This window comes from Copidosoma floridanum, unplaced genomic scaffold (genome assembly GCF_036245765.1).
Source record: "Copidosoma floridanum isolate Cflo_tuat_1 unplaced genomic scaffold, Cflo_Japanese_pri ptg000010l, whole genome shotgun sequence".
NCBI classification, from domain to species: domain Eukaryota; kingdom Metazoa; phylum Arthropoda; class Insecta; order Hymenoptera; family Encyrtidae; genus Copidosoma; species Copidosoma floridanum.
The window spans coordinates 758,706-778,751 of NW_028321887.1; the positions used below are offsets into that span (position 1 = coordinate 758,706).

General features: G+C 32.3%; 1 protein-coding gene across 1 annotated transcript in view; it reads left to right on the forward strand.

Moving 5' to 3' along the window:
• Setx (probable helicase senataxin) overlaps positions 1 to 20,046 on the forward strand; it is a 322,325-nt gene that overhangs the window by 253,945 nt on the left and 48,334 nt on the right. The window contains exons 13-14 of the mRNA XM_089589921.1: positions 51 to 472; positions 546 to 756. Coding sequence (XP_089446047.1) covers positions 51 to 472; positions 546 to 756 — 633 coding nt within the window. The remainder of the gene's footprint in view (positions 1 to 50; positions 473 to 545; positions 757 to 20,046) is intronic.

Here is a 20,046-nt window from a genome sequence, read left to right on the forward strand (position 1 = left end):
TTAGTTACAAATTAATCTTCAGAACTTATTATTATTTGCATTACTTTTAGGATGCAAAAAAATTAGGTCTCGACCGATCTTTATTCACAAGAGCAAAAGAAGCTCTAGAACCTCAACGTGACAATACGAGAGATGATTGTCGAGATCCTATAATTACCTTAAATGTTCAATACCGAATGGTTAACGCTATTTCTTATTGGCCAAATAGGTATTTTTATGGTGGAAAGTTGATTGATTCTGTCAATTACAAGCAAAATTTTCCATTTCAACCTTACAGAGTGTTAAATCTTGATGGCTATCAAGATGAAACTAAATTTTCTAACTTAAGTGAAGCTACATTTGTTGGTAACTTACTTTATTGTTTAATGACTTGTTTGAAGTTGAAAAGTGGATACGAAAGAAAAATTACAATAGGTGTGATTACACCGTACCAAAATCAAAAGTCTCTTATTTTAAGCACAATAAGAGAGCAGTAAGTAAAATAGTGTGTTTTAAACAAAAATCTCTTATTTTTTCAAATGATTCTTAATTGTATCTTCTGGTAGGGTTAGAAATGTTCCTGAAAATATGAGGAATAAATTCATAACAGAAGTGAATACAATTGACAGTTTTCAAGGTCAGGAAAGAGATGTTATTATCATGTCATGTGTACGAAGCAGTGGAATAGGTTTTTTATCTGATCAACAACGTCTTTGCGTAGCATTAACAAGAGCAAAGTTTACTCTAATATTATGTGGAAACTTTTCAACATTTGAGGTGCGTAAAAATTGTCAAATACGAAAGTCAAAGCTGTTGACTTATTTTAATATTTAAATATTACATATTTTTTATATATCATACAGTTCCCCTACAGTTTCCCCTATAAAATGAGGAAAAATTAAATGTAGTTCTCTGTACATTTTACCGAATAAAATTATGGTAACATCCTCAACCGATGATCACCCTCTCTCAACATGATTTTTTTGCCCGCCCCCCCCCCCGGCCCCCACATAAATCCCTTATCTCAGTAATATGTAATAATCCATCCATCTATCATAAAGGTTTACTCAACATAGCAATAAAACATGATGGAAATAATAGTGTAATATTTTTATCTATTTTTTACACACCACTCCAGAAGGACAAAGGGATAAACAAATGAACAAATACATAGACTTAATGTATACTTATAATAGAAAATAAATAATCATCATGAGTAACTTGTACAGTTATGATTATTTTTTATTATAAATTAAGTTATCTATATCTAATAACAATTTTAGTTCATTAGTAAGTATTAACTTCTTAGTGCGTTTATATTTTTCTTTGTTAATATTTTTATAAAACTATATAAAATTCGAATTTTCAACATGCGTCTTTATGAAATGGATAAAACTACAAATATAAATTTTTCTATAGTCATCAAATAATAAAAACTATGAAAGCTCCGCCCTATAAACATGACTTATTTTTATGAACCCTACTGAATAACAAAGAGACAGTACTCCTACTACGCTCATTTTAGTTAATAAAATAGCTTTAAATTTATGTTCCATATATGTATAAAATAAGTTCATGCATCATATAATTTATTTTTCTGACCAATAGAGTAATTTTTGAACTATTAGTACAAATTGACCTCTGCACACATTCATATATTCAAAACATCTTCATATGTTTAAGTATAAATTTAGTGAAACCATTGTAGATCATCGTAGTTATGTTGTACAGACTTTGTTTATATCCAGTACTTTCTAATACGAACGATATCTAATGTAATTAAAATTCAATACGTCCAATAGGTATATAAGCGAACGTCGATACACTTTGATCATTGTATCAATAGGCGCATATGAATAGATGGCGGTACTCTTCATACAAGCACTCTCTATTACCATCCATACATGCCCTTTCTCAATATATAAGATATATAAAATACTTGATAATACAAATCCACATAATCTCTTTTTCAAGAAATTTTTCCTTTGGAGAAAATAATTAAGAAGGAGAAAAAATTCTCCCTGGGTGCGGATCGAACACACAACCTCCTGTTTTTAATGTAATTAAGTTTAATTTATTTAACTTTAATTTAATGAATTTAAGTCTAATGTAATTAAGTTTTTTAAAATAAACACTCAAAAAATGGTATTTTCCTGAAAAGTTATGATATCCCTATAAAATACCTTTTAACAAAACAAAAAGGTTAGATAAATTTGATGTGTTTAGTAAATATTTTGTAAGGAATTACTGAAGCTTTTATACTCTGGCAATAAATAGTATTTTTCCTAATGTATATAGCCTTGAAAAGTTCTGAAATAAAAATATAAAAAGTGTATAATTTTTTTTTGGTGCATTATACATTGTGTATGACATTTTTAGTATAATACTGTTTAGTATTCGTACTTTAAAAAATCAAACTAAGTAACATTGACTTTTGACTGGTACTTCATGCAAACCTTACATAAAATCGATAAATGCCTTGCTATGTCGAAAGTATATGAAAATGTTAGGGCAAAAGTCAACATTACTTCGTTTGATTTTTTTAAAGTACGAATACTATACAGTATTGTACTAAAAATGTCATACACAACGTTTGTTGCACCAAAAAAAAAAAAAAAAAAAACTTTACTGTTTTTATATTTTGATTTCAGAACTTTTCAAGGCTATATATTTATTAAGAAAAATACTATACATTGCCAGTGTGTAAAAGCTTCAGAAATTCCTTACAAAATATTACCTAAACACATCAAACTTACCTAACCTTTTTGTTTTGTTAGAAGGTATTTTTACGGGGATTTTATTTTACTTTCCAATTAAAATAAGGGAAAGGGTGTACATTAACACACCAAGAAGTTATTAATCACATAATTACAAATGAAATATATGTTTCTATTTGAAACACAGTGAAGGTGCCAGAGAATTTAAGAGTGATTGTCTTTTGTAACAACATGATATTCGACTTAAAATTTAAAAAAAAGTACGTAGAATACTACCTTAAAGTATCTACTTCGACGGAAATACGCGTCATTGTTTATTATTTCAAAACAACTGAGAAATCTACTTTGTTTCTTTTTTATTAAATATCTTGATAAGTATTCGTGTTAGAGCAAAATGTTTAATACAGAAGTTGTTTATCTGACAATTTTATGTAAGAATGAGGCGTTAATATTAGAAAAATTTTCTATTGTTTAAATAAGTAAGGATGTAGAAAAACGCAAAAAAAATTTTAATGCGTGAAAATACATATTGCACTGTTCAAAATTAAATGAAAATCAAATGTATTACACACGTTAGTATATATACCATACGTCCAGTCTAATAGCAAAATTTTATAATGGCGACCTATTGTAAAATTGTTAGTTTAAAATTTCGATTGTGTATAAAATGTGTCATGGAATTGATTTCTTTGTTTTCGTACCTCTGAGAATAACATCTTTTCTTTAAATCTCCACCGAAAGTTAGTTTCATCCAACCCGATTTTGAGTTAGAAAAAGCTTCATGTCATTCCCGCCATATATCCGCAGAACCAAGTGCGCAGATATGTATGGTTGTGTATTAAGCGACGAAGAGTAGCAGTAGCAGAGCAGACGTTATACACAATTTTACAGTAGTAAACTGTTTTATTCCTTTGTGTGACTTTTTTACTTTTGTAGTAATTCTTGACCATAAGCTGCTTGACTATACATTTATGAATGGACGATAAGCGAACGAATGATGCAAATCGAACGCAAACATTGAATAGGAAAATGACGTTGCATGACAATTAGGCACTAGTGAAATATACGATATATTGAATGTCCCGATCAGACACTATTACTTTGACAGTGCGAGATCATTAATTGTTTCTGCCATAATTGTTTTTTTCTTTCATTTCCATGAATAAATAAAAAACATTAACGTTAATTGACTTTTAAGTGATATGATAAACTGCCACTGGAGCGTGGTCGCTGCATACAATGTAGAGGTAGAAGTTAAAAAAGTATAAAGAGTTGACTACTTAATGAAATAATAAAGTGTTATGTTAGCGTGGCCACAGCGTACTGTGCAGAGGTAGAGATTAAAAAAGTATAACTAGTAGACTTCTGAATGAAATGATCGAATGTCCCAGGAGCGTGGCTGCCGCATACAGTGCAGAGGTAATATGAGTACAAATCTTGTGAAGGTGTAAGGAAAAAAAGTATACGTACAACGGCAAAAAGCGGGGCTACTACTGATCTCACTATAACGCAATCAGTAATAGCTCCACTATTTTGCCTAGGCGCGTAGTATACTATTGACACCTACAACATTTGGTTGTTTGATTAAACAAATAAAAAAGGTTATTAACTAAAAGCTGTAAATGACTTACCGTATTTTCTCTCTTTTTGAAGTTGGTCGCTGAGAACACAATGCAAGTGATTTTGCTAATTTATTTACGTACTCTAAAAAAAAAATTGCTCTAGTACCAAAAAAAGCTGAGATACGACGCTTTCAGTCTTTTAGGCATTGCAGCTGTCACATCTGATTTTTCGACTTCGGACCTACATGATCATCTTATTAAAGGTTTACACAATTTTTTTTTATTAATTTCGTAAATTCTCTTTCCTAAAACGAATGCTTAAATTAATAAATAATAGCGCGTAAACCGTGGTACTTAAGCAGCTGCAGCCAGCACCGCGCCGCGCCACGCATCCGCAGCAGTTCGAAAAGCGATTTAGCAGAGCCTTTCGGCATTGCCTCTAGATTCTTAGTTCTATAATTAATTATTTCATTAACAAGTGTTCTTGAAAAGTGTGGTTAAAACCATTTTTACATCATTTTTCCTAAGCTCCACGATGGTGCCATTTACGTTTACTACGTCCAGTTTAACGTCCCAAATAGAAAAGAACCTCATTGTTTAGTTTTCGAACATAGAATCAAATCTCCTGCACGGGTCAGTCTTCTCCATAGTTTCTGATCAGTTATAGATCCACTTGATTGACCTAAGGGTACAAATAACAGGAACTGATCATGAACTGGTCCGTACTGATCTTAATAAAAGATGATTGTGAAAAGACAAAAAAAGTTGTATTTTCAATAGCATTTTTGCAAAGTAATGTAACTGATGATTGATAAGTATACTCATATATGATAGAAGATTGTTTAGACGGGTAGATAAATCATATAATATGGAATTTTTTGCAAATACGACAACAGTTGTTGGAATCGCTTCGTAATGTGATCAAAATACATGGAATGATTTGTGGGGCATAATGGTGCTGGCTTTTTTTATTATCAAACAAATAGCGAATTATAACTTTTCTTTAGTGCATTATATTGCAAAAATAGCTAAAAACATTCATTCATTATTTAATTATCTACCAAACAGAGCTGGTTAAATTATCTGAAACCTATTTTTCGCGAAGTTATGAGGCAAAGGGCAAAAATCGCCATTCAAAATTTTAATTTTGCATTACTAACTTTTACAGTTTTTAATGAAAATTTCTCAAAATTTGGAATTCGATACCTTTCATGGAGATCTCTAACCATGCTCAACGATTTTTGGCTAACATTAAAAGTAGAGTCACAAAACGATTATTAATTTAAATATTCATTTGACTGCTCTGAATGTTATGGTGTGGCCGGATCAAATTTTCAAAATGGATTTTGTGAAAGATACTAAGAACTTTAATATAAAGAAAAGATTTTTTTTTCAATTTTGACTCCGATTTTTTATAAAATTTAATTTTGTAACATAAACAAATTGATATAACTCTGATATTTTATATTTTAGCTTGTTATTAACAGTTTCGTATTCATTACGATTGTTTGAATTTCAACTGTTGTTTCAGGTGAAAAATTTTTTTTTCTACTTCTGCAGGATGTTTCTTGTTAATTTATATAAGTTCATAATTTTTTAATACAATAACAGTAATAAAAACAATATTATGTATGAACGTGCTAGAGGGCAGAGTAGGGTAATTGCAACGTAGGATAATTGAAAACGAAAAGTAATTGCGACTAAAGTCATTTAGGCATGATAGAGACGTCAGAGATTCCTTCATCACTCGACTCGTATACAGTACCAAAAAACTGTCAGAAGAGAGATTCCGTACACGCAGTTCAAGGTAAATTCACTTATATGTATTTATTGTTTTTCATGTTATTTTTTATGAGCTTATATGGCTGTATCTTACAATCCGTGTATACTATGTTATTGTTTATGTGACGTTAACTTTCACAAACTAAATAATAATATTACGGACTTATGTCTTGATAATTCCGAACTCTTCAACGAAAAAATTTATGTTAGTTCCTTATTTTTTCCATGAAGTTAAATTACTTATTAATAAACTCAATGCTAATGGCGTAATAATATTACCTGGAGAACATCTATTGATGAATGTAATTTTTTTTTGTAACGTTTTGCAAAAATTTAAAGTTATAAACGTTAACAAAAGAAAGAGTATTTAATAACAATAGTAAATACCTTCGTACACCTTATAAAGTTCTAAGAATAAACTATTTACAAAGTCTTAAAAAATTCTTGAAATAGTTAACAGAGATTTTTCAGGTGGCCAAATGCTTGTGATGAAATAATTTGACTGAAATTTGAGCATGTGGTAAAAATTTTACGTTTACGGTTTACTGAAGAAACGAAATTAAGTTAAACTCTTAAGGATCTTCGAAGGATAATTATAACCGTACTTTTCATGAAGTGATTTTAATAACAACGTCGTTTGTACAGACTTATCTTGCTGACATAAAGCTATCTTAATATTTTGCACTTCTAAGGTTAAATCATTATTTTTGGCATCAACTATCCACTCTAACTTTTTTCAGTAGTGTCTATCTTATATTATAATATGTATATAGGTACATCATCCAATCTTCGAACTTTAAATAAATTTGTTTCTTGTCTGAAACATTTCTTGCCGTGAAAATTTCTTGAATTTCTTTGCAAGGAATTTTATTAAGGACCCTTGGATGTTGGAATCATGGTAGTTTGTTCGGGCTCTCAGAATTTTTCCATCATTGCTTGCAGAGCTTTTTCAGCTATTTCATATGCATTTTAACACAGCTGGAGGAGGTTCTTTTACTTTGACCGACTAATTATTAAAAGCCACAACTTGATCATTAAAAGGTAGATCTTTATATGCAGCATGCCAACGATTCTTCATCTCCGCTCAAAAGGAAGTGGGAGAAATTATCACTAAATTGTTAAGTTCTTTAACAGTACTAACTAGCTTCCAAACTATAAACTTCATTTTTGAAATCATCTACTAGTAATAGTTGAAAATTTTACACACCTAACCTAAATTTTGTTGTTACACACAAAAAATATTGGATAAAACTGTTAAATGGTTGCAATGTGGATATCTTAGGCACAACTTTTCATTAAAAGATGGCAGATGAACTATAGCTAAGTAAATAATTTTAGAATAAAAATGAAATTTACTCCACAACTTGTATAATACTACTTTTAACGCTAGCGCAGCTGTCAAAGTATAAAGTACATATACAGAGTGTTTACTACAGTTTGTAAAACACATTTTTATTTTATTTCAACCACTGAAAACTGAAAATCAAAAACTTTACATCATTTTTTTAGCGTATTTTTTTGTGTTTTTAATATGCCTAAAAAAATTGATATTCCACTGGATAGCTAGACTGAATATTACGAACGCTGGTACTGATATCTACTCACAGACTGTACATATCGGGGTGTGTTTACAGTATATACATTTATAAATTATTTTACATTAACAATATGATTTTCAGTAATAGTGTAGGAAAATTGGTTTATTTTTAAAACTAATTAATAGTAGCAATATTATTTCATAAGCTTTTAGATAAAAATAGATTAAAGAATGTTAATGAGCTGCGTTCGATCAAAATTGCTGTCGGTTTTTAAAATTAACAATCAAAGTAAATTTACCGTCGATTATAAACACAGCTCATGTCGTAGTATTTTCTGTAGTTATACATAAGCTGTGTCGATAACCATCAGTAAATTTACATTAATTGCTAATTTAACAAAAAAATTAAACATCGATTTTGATCGAACGCAGCATGTTAGCTTCCTTTTTTGATTTTGCGTAATATCTGATTAATTTTTGGCCCACCACTTAACAGCTACTTTAAAGGTAACGTACTTTTTCATTTTATTTTGCCTTTTTCTATATGCTAGGTAATTATCTTTGGCGCGAACCAGTAACGCCACCTCCTGGATTTTTCATATAAATAGCGGTGGTGTCGAAATGTCGCATGTTTGCATCATAGCAAAGCCAATAGAAATGAATGATTTTTATTTGTAAATTTAAAATGCAATATAAATTTTAGAGCTAAAATTATGGTTGTTATCATAAAATCAGTATTTCAAAAAGTAGAAACCAACGTTTTTCGCAAAAAAAGCCTCTCAAAAGGTCGTAAACTTGTTGAAAGTTTTCATGTTGGTAACACTTTATAGAAAATTCGAGACGATCAGACTCGTTGTTTGAAAGGACGGGTTTTAAGAGAAACCCTTGGAGCTGCAAGCGAAAAGTCGAATATTAATTATTACAATATTCAAATAGAGGTTTACAAAATTGGGTTATGTAATGTTTTGTTTACATAAATTTTTTAAGTCAAAAAAATAAAAATTATTTATACAATTTCTCTCACAAACTTGTAAGTAAAGTATGTTGCATTTACCATATGGAGGGAGGATGAAAACAAAGTCTTATGTGAAAAAGTCTATGAGAGTGTTTGGTGGATTAAAGTGTTGATCGTAAATATTCCATACTAATGCAATTGTAAGTAAAATAGCTCCTTAAATGTTTTTCGTTTGATATGATGACCTGAAAATTTGTACACCTATTCCTGAGATTAGATTGAACAATGTTGTACAAAGAAAAATGTAAATTTCGAAAATTTATAATTGTTGTTACATAGACACTATGAGGAACGTTTGTAATTTTTTTCAAATCATTTCATGATTTTATCTCCGAGTACGGACAAGTTGAACAAATGATGCTACATTGCAATAATCTATTTATATATAAGAGCAGTGGGGGGAAATTTTGTTGGGCACCCGACGATTTTTACTGTTTAGCACGGTAAAAATTGACTAAGTTAGGTCAAAAAGTCCCAAGATGTTGCTTAGTCCCATGATTACCGTCTGCACGGTAATTTTTGTAAGGACAATCACGGTAAAAATTATGGTTTTTTGCTCTGAGTGTATACTGTTTTTTCTCTTATTTTTCCAATGCTCAAGATAAACATTAAATGAAGCATACTTATTGGAACTCACACAGGTATACAGGTCAATGACAAATCTCAATATTACTGATGAATTGTACTTGCATGCTGACAACTCATACAATGCAGCTGTTTTCTAATACATCATGTGAAACAGCAGACAAAAAAAATAAGTGACAGCCGGCCAAAGCGGTGCGAGCAGCGAGGCGCCAAAAAAGCACGAATTCCTTGATATTTTAAAATGTATGTCATTTTTATATGCAATTGTTACACAAATATTGATGATGTTATAAGATTATATTTGACACAAGTAGCAATTGAATAATTTCATCAAAATTTTCTTGAAATAATCATACATAAGTTTGTTCATGCACTTGCTAGACTAAACAGCGAACGTCAAGCGCACGTGCCCGTACGCATCAATGAACTTCAAAAATGCATATATTTTTTCATACATAAGATGGAAGACTAAAACTTAATCGAAAACTTACTTATGTATCGTACTTTTATATAAAAGTTTTATAATCAGTTGTATGAACTTCAGAACTTTGTCACTCAACTTTTGCAAAAATACGTCAAGACTCGAAAAATCTAGTGACAGTACTTTGAAAATTCGGTGCATGATGAATAAACTTTGTGGAGACTCTTGACATGATTTTTTTTTAAGTTAGTGCCTTCAGGAATAAGTAAAAAATGTTTTTAAAAAAATATTAAAAATTGCCGGAGTAACAGTAAGTTGAACAGAAAGTGCAAACATCCATTATAACGATTTTTCACTTAAAATCGGTTTTAAACATGGACGCCCCATTTTTCGGGAAAAATAACACTGTACTTATGTTCAGTGACCTTTAAAACATAAAAAACAACTGGAATTCGCCGTTAGTATTTCCATGGTCACTTTAGGGTCATTTTAGGAGTTGCTCTCGCTCACTTTTGTTATCTTCATGATAATTTCTCCAAGTATTGTACATACTACTATTTGGATAAACATCTTTTAATACTGCAGTCATTATTAGGTGCTGAAAGTATTTTTTGTATTCATCAGCACCTCAAATTCTTTTATATTCTGTATATTAATAAGTTTACCTTTAACTGAAAAGCAGTTATGGTTGCAAATAAGAACTTAACAGAATTGACGTGATCAAGAGTTTTATTACTTAAAAACACGAGATTTTCATCTTTCTTTTCCAGAATAGTATCACAATCATAAGTAACCTCAATATTATTACAATTTAAAAAATAATCGTTACAATTTAACATTTTCTCTCTTCACTTTTCTATAATGAAACATAGTGTAGTAAACTGATTACTTTACCTTTTGTTAAAAAACTCATTTTTAACAGAAAAACAGTGTACAATTTTTTTTTTTTTTTTAATTGAAATAACAATAAACACTTAATAAGATGACATATATCAATAGCAAGGCTGAAAGTAACAGACTACACAATCTACGTGGCTTCATCTAGAACTGATCAGAAATTGTGTACAAGACTGATCCGCGCAGGATCTATTTAGCTGATCAGTCTGTGATTAAATCAAACCGGATGCCTTAAGATCTTTCTATACCGCAAATAGCTTTTTTACACCTTTTTTTGCACTTTTTATATGATCCAATGCACATCTGAATCGCGCGTGTCAAAATTATTTAAAAATATTTACTTTGCGATTTGGGATGTAATTTTTCGTACATTCAGGATCAAGAAGTACCGTACATCAAAATACTTTATGCATGCATTGTATACTTTAATATTCTCGATGTGTATAGTTGGTACTTCGTCTTTCATGATGTCGCCACTTTCTACATCTGCAGTTAACATGCATACTTTTCTCCTTATAATAGAGTAAGATCGATACAGTAAGCACCCGATGTGGAATCGTACCTCAGCGATAATACGGACCTAGTTAATACTGCACCACAGCCACATTACGATTTTCGATCGTATGCAACAGCAATACTCTGCAGTGCAGAAAAAAGAGCGTAAATGAATGAGCAGCTGCAATGCGCATGTGTATGAGAGATTGATTGTTTGGTACATTATGACCCTTGGCCGAAAAAATAAATAAAGTCTCTCTGACTTCCCAGCCGCTGCGACAAAAACGAATGTATTGAATCTAAGATTTTATTAACCGTATTGCAATATAAAATAAAGAAAAATATTATCCGCATTATGTAATTAAGCAAAGAAATTAACGTTTAGTCGTATTGAAAATCACATATGGGTAATTCTGCCGTAACTGTCTCAGATTTAGTTTAAAATTTTTGGTTTTTCGAATTAAACTTTATAAATATTTTATGGCTGATTATTGGTTTTTTAGTACATAAAAAAAAGTTATTAACAATGAATTCGCTACAAACTATTTGTATCAAAAGTTATACAGCTTTTATGATCTCGGATGGGGGTCGGAACTGACCTGTTTGTAAAAAATACTTATTATTTGGTTTTTAACTGTAACTGTCTCGAAAAAAATTTGTTTTGATACATTTCAACATATTTATACCAATAAAATAATTTTCAAATGGTTTATCATCTTTTTTACAACTAAAACTTAATATTTTACTGTTTAAAATTAAAATATTAGGTTTTAATTGTAAAAAAGATGATAAACAAATATATATTACAATAACTTATTGTAAAAAAAAAGTTTTTTATCATTAATTCTAGTAATAGGTAATAATTCACATAAATATGATTATTATTTAAACATTTGAACACGATTTTATTTTTCAGCAACTATTAATTTGTTCCTACACACAATTATAATTATTTGACTTTAAAGTACAATTTTCTAAGGTTTTTGATAAAAAGACTTATTTTCTCAATAAATATAGTCAGTTTCGATTTTAGTTACTTTAGGTACTCTGTTACTCCGCCTCAAATTCACTGCATTCAAATCACTGACTATTTCATTTAAATTTTCCAATGTATCATCTTCCTGATTTTTTGGTTCTTCTTTAAACACTGTTACCGAGCCACATACGATAAAAGTATCAAAACTATGTAAAGAATAAATATTTAATGATAAGAAAATGAATTTTGAATGACTCAAGACCTGAAAATAGAAAGAATTTTAACTATATTTGATTATAAATTTCATGGAGTCGGAACTAACATTTTGAGCTTCAGAGCTCTTGGATTGTCTGCTAACGAAACACGCCGACTTTTCCGCTTATATAGTACCTGTCATCGCCAAATAGTATAAAAAAGTACAGTTTACGTACCTGTTCAAGTAAACCTAGTGGCTGCTCCAGAGGAGGGTTGGAACTGACCAAAGTATTTGTACACACGAAAAGCGAGAAATAATTCATTCGCCAGTCCCAGTGATTCCAATATTAGTGGCATTGGCCAGTGCACTTTTTAAGTGCCAGTATGTGATTTGAAAAGTGGGGGGGGGGGACGTTGCAGAACTAAATGGAGCGTTTTCGAAGCTATTACTATGCTTATCATAATATTCATTTAAGTCGAGGGACAAAAATAATGCATTATACGTTCTTACTTATTTGCTAAAAGTATGTGTAATTTCAGTATAAATATAATCTATAACGACGAAAGTTTATAATGTAGGAGCACAAATTCCGGAAAAGCTTTATTTTGGTATTTGAGAGTCTTTTGTTTGAAAAGTTGAGTTTTGGACAGGGGTCGGAACTGAAGTTTTGATGTTATTTTTACAAGTTTCTTCATGAAAGAGACAAGAAATCGGTTATAACTGTAATTAATCAAGAATTTATAACATTTAACATGTCTTGACACTGCAAGCATAATTAATATTAGTTTCAAAACGTCGTAAGAGCTCTGGACACGATTTGAGCCAGTTACGGCAGAATTACCCATATGCAGAGGCGACTCGCTTTATGTAGTCCAACTGTAATGGCTTAATATACATAAAAATATAATTAATAGTAATAAACATAATCTATAAAAATAGTAAGCTACATTAACAATTCCTCGTTTTTATCTTCTTCAAAAATTAATCTAACTTAAACAAGTTTTTAAATTACGCATCTCTAAAACTTTTAATAGAAGTCTTATTTGTAATGTGCAAAGGGATTTCTTCTAGTAGCTTTAACGCACACAAGGTAAAGGATTGCTCAAACGCAGCTGTCCTAGCAAAAAGTCTAAAAAAGTGCATGTTTATCCATCTAAAGGTGTTTCTTGGACAATCTACCATAAAAAAAAGATCGCAAATGTTATGGTTTAGTTGTTGCAAGAAGGCGAAACTTTGTAAAGCCTATAAAATATCTATGATGTGTTGCAATGATTAGCCAACCTTACACTTTATTGTAAAGATGCAATTCAGTATCTTGTCCTGTACCAAAAATAAATCTTACAACTGTATTACAAAGTCGGTGAAATTTGACATTAAAATACTAAGATAGTGTAAAAATATGACTAAAGTTATGTTAGATACATTTGTAACTAGTGACATCTATTATGCAGCATAAACACTATGAGTAAAAAATGATATGTACATGTAAAAGCAGTCCTGAATAAAGATAGTTAGGAAGGCTAGGTTGTCGGCGCAAGAGCGTCCCTTTCTGAAGCCAAACTGCGTGGGAGACAGGACATTATTTAATTCTAACCATCTGATAAATCAAAAGTTGACCATTTTTTCCAAAATCTTTAGAAAGCACGAGGCCATAGCAATAGGTCTGACCTTACCTATCTCTTTTGGGATAAAGGTAATAAGGAAGTAATGTCAGTCCGAAGGGAACAAGCCACTACGTTAAATGTCATTGTAAATATCAAGTAATACTCTCAAGTAGCATTTTGGGAGGCAAGTGATTATCTCGTAGCTAATCTTGCCGATACCAGAAGAGGATTTTGTTTCAACGGAGCTGAGAGCAAAGATCAGTTCTTCATATGTAAAAAGCTCTGTCTCTATCTGATTATGTTACTAGAAAGTGTATTTCTTCCTTGAACATTCTGGCCTGCCTTGGTGCCTGCCATTGTCGGAGAACTTGGTGGGGTGGTAATCCAGACCTTCTCCTGATGTTATATAAATCATTAATAAGGACAAGATTGGAATATTGCGGGTTCCTTATATCTCCTTGCCCCGCTGCAAGGTTCAATAAATTAGACTCAATACAGTACTCTGCTCTTCGATTAGCTATGCGATACAGAAGAAGTACCCCATTAAAAATCATATCATCCTGCATCCCCCTTCTTAAATTCAGAATGGAGTATTTATGCTACAAATACTTAAGTCGTTCTCTATCAAACATAGTCCTATCCTGGAGTCGATCAAAAACTTATCTACATCAGCTAATTTATATGACCGCAATTTTTCCAAGTCCCTGATCTTAAATTGCTTCGAAATTGCTAGCCCTCTCCAGATGCATATAATCTCCTCTTCCACACACTTCCAATTTTTATCATACATCGAAGGCATATTCTTTGTTCTGTCCATAGATATCGAATCTAGAAAGAAAATCCAACTATCCAGTAATCTCAAAGAGATGTTTTCTGATACATTCTTAATCTCCCATTCGGAATATGTTGATGTATTCACAGATGGCTCCAAAATGAAAAATCCCGATATCAGAGTTGGTTTTGCAGCCTGGTCTAGCTAGAAAAATCTTAACTTTTCTTACAAAATTCACAATTCTATATAAATATGAGTTCTATATTTACTGCTGAGGGTTTAGCAAATTTATACGTGCTCCAACTTATAGCACAATGTCCTGATACCAGCTTTAGGATCTTCTCAGACTCACTGAGTGTCATAAAAGCCCTTCAAGGTACCTTCTCACCGATAATTCTAGGGATAAAGGAACTGCTATACGAATTAAAAGTCAATGGAAGCAGATTCAGATTGTGTGGATTCCTTCACATCTGGGTATTCCATAAAATGATAAAGTCGACTTCATTGCCAAACAGGTAGCCCTTAATGGTGTGTCCCTCCCTGATGAAAGAGCGATTCTACATTCCGATTTTTTGGGGGACTTGAGACTGAGCATTGGGCTGAAAAACATAGACTAAAACTGATAGGCTTAAGCAAAGGAAAAATTTATTTCAAAAACTATTTCCAAGACAAATCTCTGCCTTGGTTCTCCGGTCTCCCAACTTCCGAAGCAAGCAATCGTATCCATCAACAGAATGAGAAGTAACCATACGTCATTGAACAGTAGTCTTTACAGACAAAATATTGTCAGCTCCGACCTATGTGCCTGTAAAATTGATTCTGATACCATAGAACATGTGTTCTGGCAATGTGGATTGTAAAATGCCGAGAGAAATTAAATAACAAAGAGTTTGCATAAGATTTAATTATTTGGACCATATTCCACCGGTACATTTTTTTGGCCAACCTTAACTACGTGGTCGCGTCTATTTTGTCTAAATTCATTTGTGATAATAATATTAATATATAATCGCTATCATTTCATTTTTGTACTACGCATATACTGCCTTTCAAGCTTCTAAGTGCTCATTCATAAATTCATGTATGTATATTATGTCACTTATATGTGTATGACTCAATGTAATATGATCAGGTATTGTAAACAATAAGAGTTGTGAAACTGATAACATAGTATATTGAGGCCAAAGAATTATATTATAGCAAATTTTAAGCTATAATTATAAATATTTTGTAAACCGACCAAATTTACAAATGTATTTAAGGTTGTAACACTGCTTCTTGCCCTGAAAGCAAAAAGAGGTTCCGACGCAGCGCTGCCAAACTTCGATCTCGTTCGTCACCTTTGTCCTCCTTACCTCCTAGGTTTCTGCTCCTGAAAAAGAGGGATTAGCGCGGAAGTTATCTCGTTCTACGTGGAGAACTATTAAAATAACGCACAAACAAATACCTTTCACTTATTCTTTATTCAATCACTAATACACAGTATCTTTTTTCACAATACACGACACAACGCTTCACTTCGTCCTCTGGACTGCGCTGCAGCGACACCGCCTCACACCCTGCAAGCAGCGAGCGCTAGTCCACCACGTCCTGCTTGTCCTGGACACACACTACTATGCACACACTCGCACTCCGTCCCCAATCTCACACACTACTATACTCTCTCTCTCTCTCTCTCTCTCTCATTATCTCTCCTTCTTTCTCACCCTACCCAATACTCCAGGATCGTGTCCAGTGTCCTGCCGGAGCTCACGAGCCCTCGCACGACGCACGAAAAGAAAAAGAAAAGTGGGAAAACATTCTACCTAGCGTTTTCTCGCACTCGTTCCTGTTGTCGGCGTCCCGCTGAGGCTCGAGCGGCCTGGAGGTCCTTGGCTGATGGTCGTCGTCGTCGTCTCTCTCTCTCTCTCTCTCTCTCTCTCTCTGGTCATAAATCCATGCCTGTCTCTCGTCCTGGCCCTCCTCTCAGTGATGATCCGGCAGCGGGACACAGCAGTTTCTAGGCTCTCGCGTACACTTCTCTCTCTTCTCTTATCCCTGTGCTACTTCTCGACAACTCTCTCTCACTTCCTCTCTCTCTCTCTCTCTCTCTACTCTCACCTCAAACCCGCAAAACCACCGAAAGCTCTCGCTGCTCGCACTTAAGCGTACAGCTCGAGGCTCTACTCCAGACTGACTCACGATCTCTCGCTCAAGTAATGGCCACTGCCGCTACTGCTGCCACGTATCTCCTCTCGCAGTCACTCTCGACATAGCAGCTACTGTGTGTCCCAGTAGTTGCCTTCGCATTCTTCTTGTCCTTTTCTACTGGCGCTGCTGTGTCTGCATCTCAACTGGTTGTCCACTGGCATCCTCTTCTCCTCCTCTCAGCATACATACAGCCCCCGAAAAACAAACAAATTCGGAGAAGCTTCGACTTTCTGCTTTTTGTATATACGTTGCATCAGAGAGAGCATTTTGGAACATGGAGGCCATTTTGCCTCGTTTCAAGGTTAATAAACTAATACTATACTATATGTATATGTACTTTGTACAGTGATATAGAAAAGACAGAACATGGCCGTTTCTGCACACGCACGCGCTCGTAGAGTCTCTCTTGGTTGCAAGAGAGAAGATTTTGTAATCTTTATTTCTGTTATTAAATATATTGATTAGAGTGTCATAAAGTGTAAAATAATTGATCCACTACCTCCTAATATATTTCTTTAACATGGTAGCCAAGTTCGTGGTTAGTATTTTTTTTTTTTTTTTGATTTTCACGTGTTGCTTCGGTGGCCCGTGATAATCACCAACTGCAGGTGCTAGTGAAAGTGTCAATCCAACACTTATGAAATGAGAAGATAGTGTCAATCCAACACTAATAAAGAATTTAATAAAAAGTTTCGTGAAAATAACAACAAGTACGTTTAAAACTGAAAGAAACAAAGACGGAGCATGTTTCGAGTGCAGAAAATATGGGCACTTAAAGGCACAATGTACGAGAACGAGACACAGCGATAATTCATAGGAGCAAGGTGGTGTGCAGCAGCAACAAGGCGGAAGCCAACAACAACAGTAGCAACATCGTGGCGGCCGAGGCCCAGGTCGTAGAGCTGGTAGAGGCTTGAATCAACATCATCGAGGAGGTGGTTTGAAGCAAAATAATCAAGGGCATCAAAACGAACACGGTAATGTGAGTAGTTTTAATGTGGAATTCGAGGAAAGACCTAATGAGTCGCGTGTTGAAGTAAACAGCTGTGCTAGTAAGGCTAAGGTTACTCGATAGCGGTTGCTCAGATCATGTTATGAATGATGATCGATATTTTTATGAATCTGTTTAATTAAAAAAACCTATAGTTGTAAAAGTAGGTGATAGTCGTTTTTCAAAAGCAACAAAAGTTTGTCATATTAGGCATAAGTTTAATGTTCATGGTCTAAGTAAAATGAATATAATAAAAAATGTTTTTTTTGTTTTTTTGTTTTTTTTTTGTTAAAGGTATGGATTAGAATTTAATAAGTTATGGTAAAGTAACAACAACAAATAAGATTGTATCAGTAGAAAGTATCTCAAAAAATTTTGATCAAAACAGGAATTTATTTGCGTTGGCTATTGAAAATGATGATACTTATCATATGACAAGTGAAATTATGTGTAATGAGTTTAATTCAATGACAAAGAACAAGTAAGCAGAAAATGAAGAATTACATAGGACATAAGGTCACGTAAATTTTCAATTATTTGAAAACAATGTGTGATAAACGAATACTTGATAGCTCACCCAGGGAATTAGAAACTAATTATTTAAAATGTGGGATTTGTTTGTAAAATAAAATGCATAATTTACTATTTAATAATGACAGATCTAGGGCAAAAGATATTTTAGAAATTGTATATACCGATGTTAATAGACGTCATAGTACTACTGGTTTGAATGGCGAGAACTATTTTTTGAGTTTTATCGATGATTATAGTAAAGTAACTAAAGTTTATTATATTAAATCAAAAGATTAAGTATATAATTGTTTTGTTAAATATGTAAATTTAATTGAAAGTAAAACAGATAAAGAGGTAAAGGTGTGACAATAGACAGAAATATATTAATAAGGATATAAGTAATTTTGCAAGTGAGAGAGGTATTTCTATTGAACCGTGTTCACCTCACGTACATAAATTAAATGGATTGGCAGAAAAGTATAATAGAGATATTATAGATGTGTCTAGATGTTTACTGGAAGAAGCGAGGGTTCATAATAGATTTTGGCCAGAAATAGTGAAACCAGCAGCATATTTGAAAAATATAATTATCACTAATACTGTTGAAAAGAATAAAACACCTTTTGAAATTATGTTTGGGAAAAAGGATAGTATAAAAAATTTAAAAATTTATGGAGTAGTGTTTTTGTCAGAATACCCAATCAAAAGAGAGATTCAAAATGGGACAAAAAAGCAGATTTAGGAATTTTTTTTAGGTTATGAAAATGTTGGTTATAGAGTTCTGATAAATAATAAGATAGTAGTAGCTAGACACGTTGATACCATCAAAGATGGCACAGACTGTATTGGTTTAAAATCAGAAAATGACATAGTAAAAATTAGTTTATTTGAAAATAAAGTTGAAAAAACAAATGACGATTTAAATACAAACAGAAATGATGAAAATAAAAATTTGAATTTGAGACGGTCAATTAGGGAAAAAAGTGAGCCTAATAGACAGAAAGTCTTTGAAAGTGGAAAACCGCTATGGATAAGGAATTGTATTGTTTAAATAAAAGTAAGACTTGGATTTATCTAAATAAACTAAGTGATGAAAAAACTTTAGATTTGAAATGGGTTTATGGCTAATGATATTTTAAAGGCTGGATTAGTTGTTAGAGGTTATCCACAAAAGGATTTGATTGATGATATTTATTCACCAGTTGCAAGAATGCAAACTTTAAAAATTTTACTTTCTTGTTGTCAAAATAGTTTAATTATTGAACAGATGGATGTCGAAGCAACGTTTTTGAATGTAAAGGTAAAACCTGAAGGATGAGTGAGACAGCCACAAGGCTATGATGATAGCTCTAATAATGTATTAAAATTAGATTAAGCGTTGTATGGATTAAGAGAAAGCCCAAGAGCTTGGTATGAATGTTTTAATGTTTATTTAAAAAGTTTTAATTTTAAAAGAAGCGAAAATGATTGTTTCTTATATATCTTAAATGACAAACATGATTATGTATATTTAATTCTTTTTGTGGATGACTTATGAATTTGCTGTAAAAATAAAGAAATGTTTAATTTTGTTGGAAAATTGAAGAATAGTACACAATGATCAAGTTAACAAAGAATTTGTTGGAGAAGTTGAAATTAAATTATGAATCGAGAGTACGAATAGGCGATCCAAAACTGGCTGATTTTTTCAAGTTTTGGCTAAGAGTTGAGGGTGTTCAAGGAATAGACATTATTGGTATGAAAAGTTTTGTTACACGACCAATTTACGATGACTGTTCTGGAATACCTTTATCGTTTCTCTTTCGGTTAGTTAG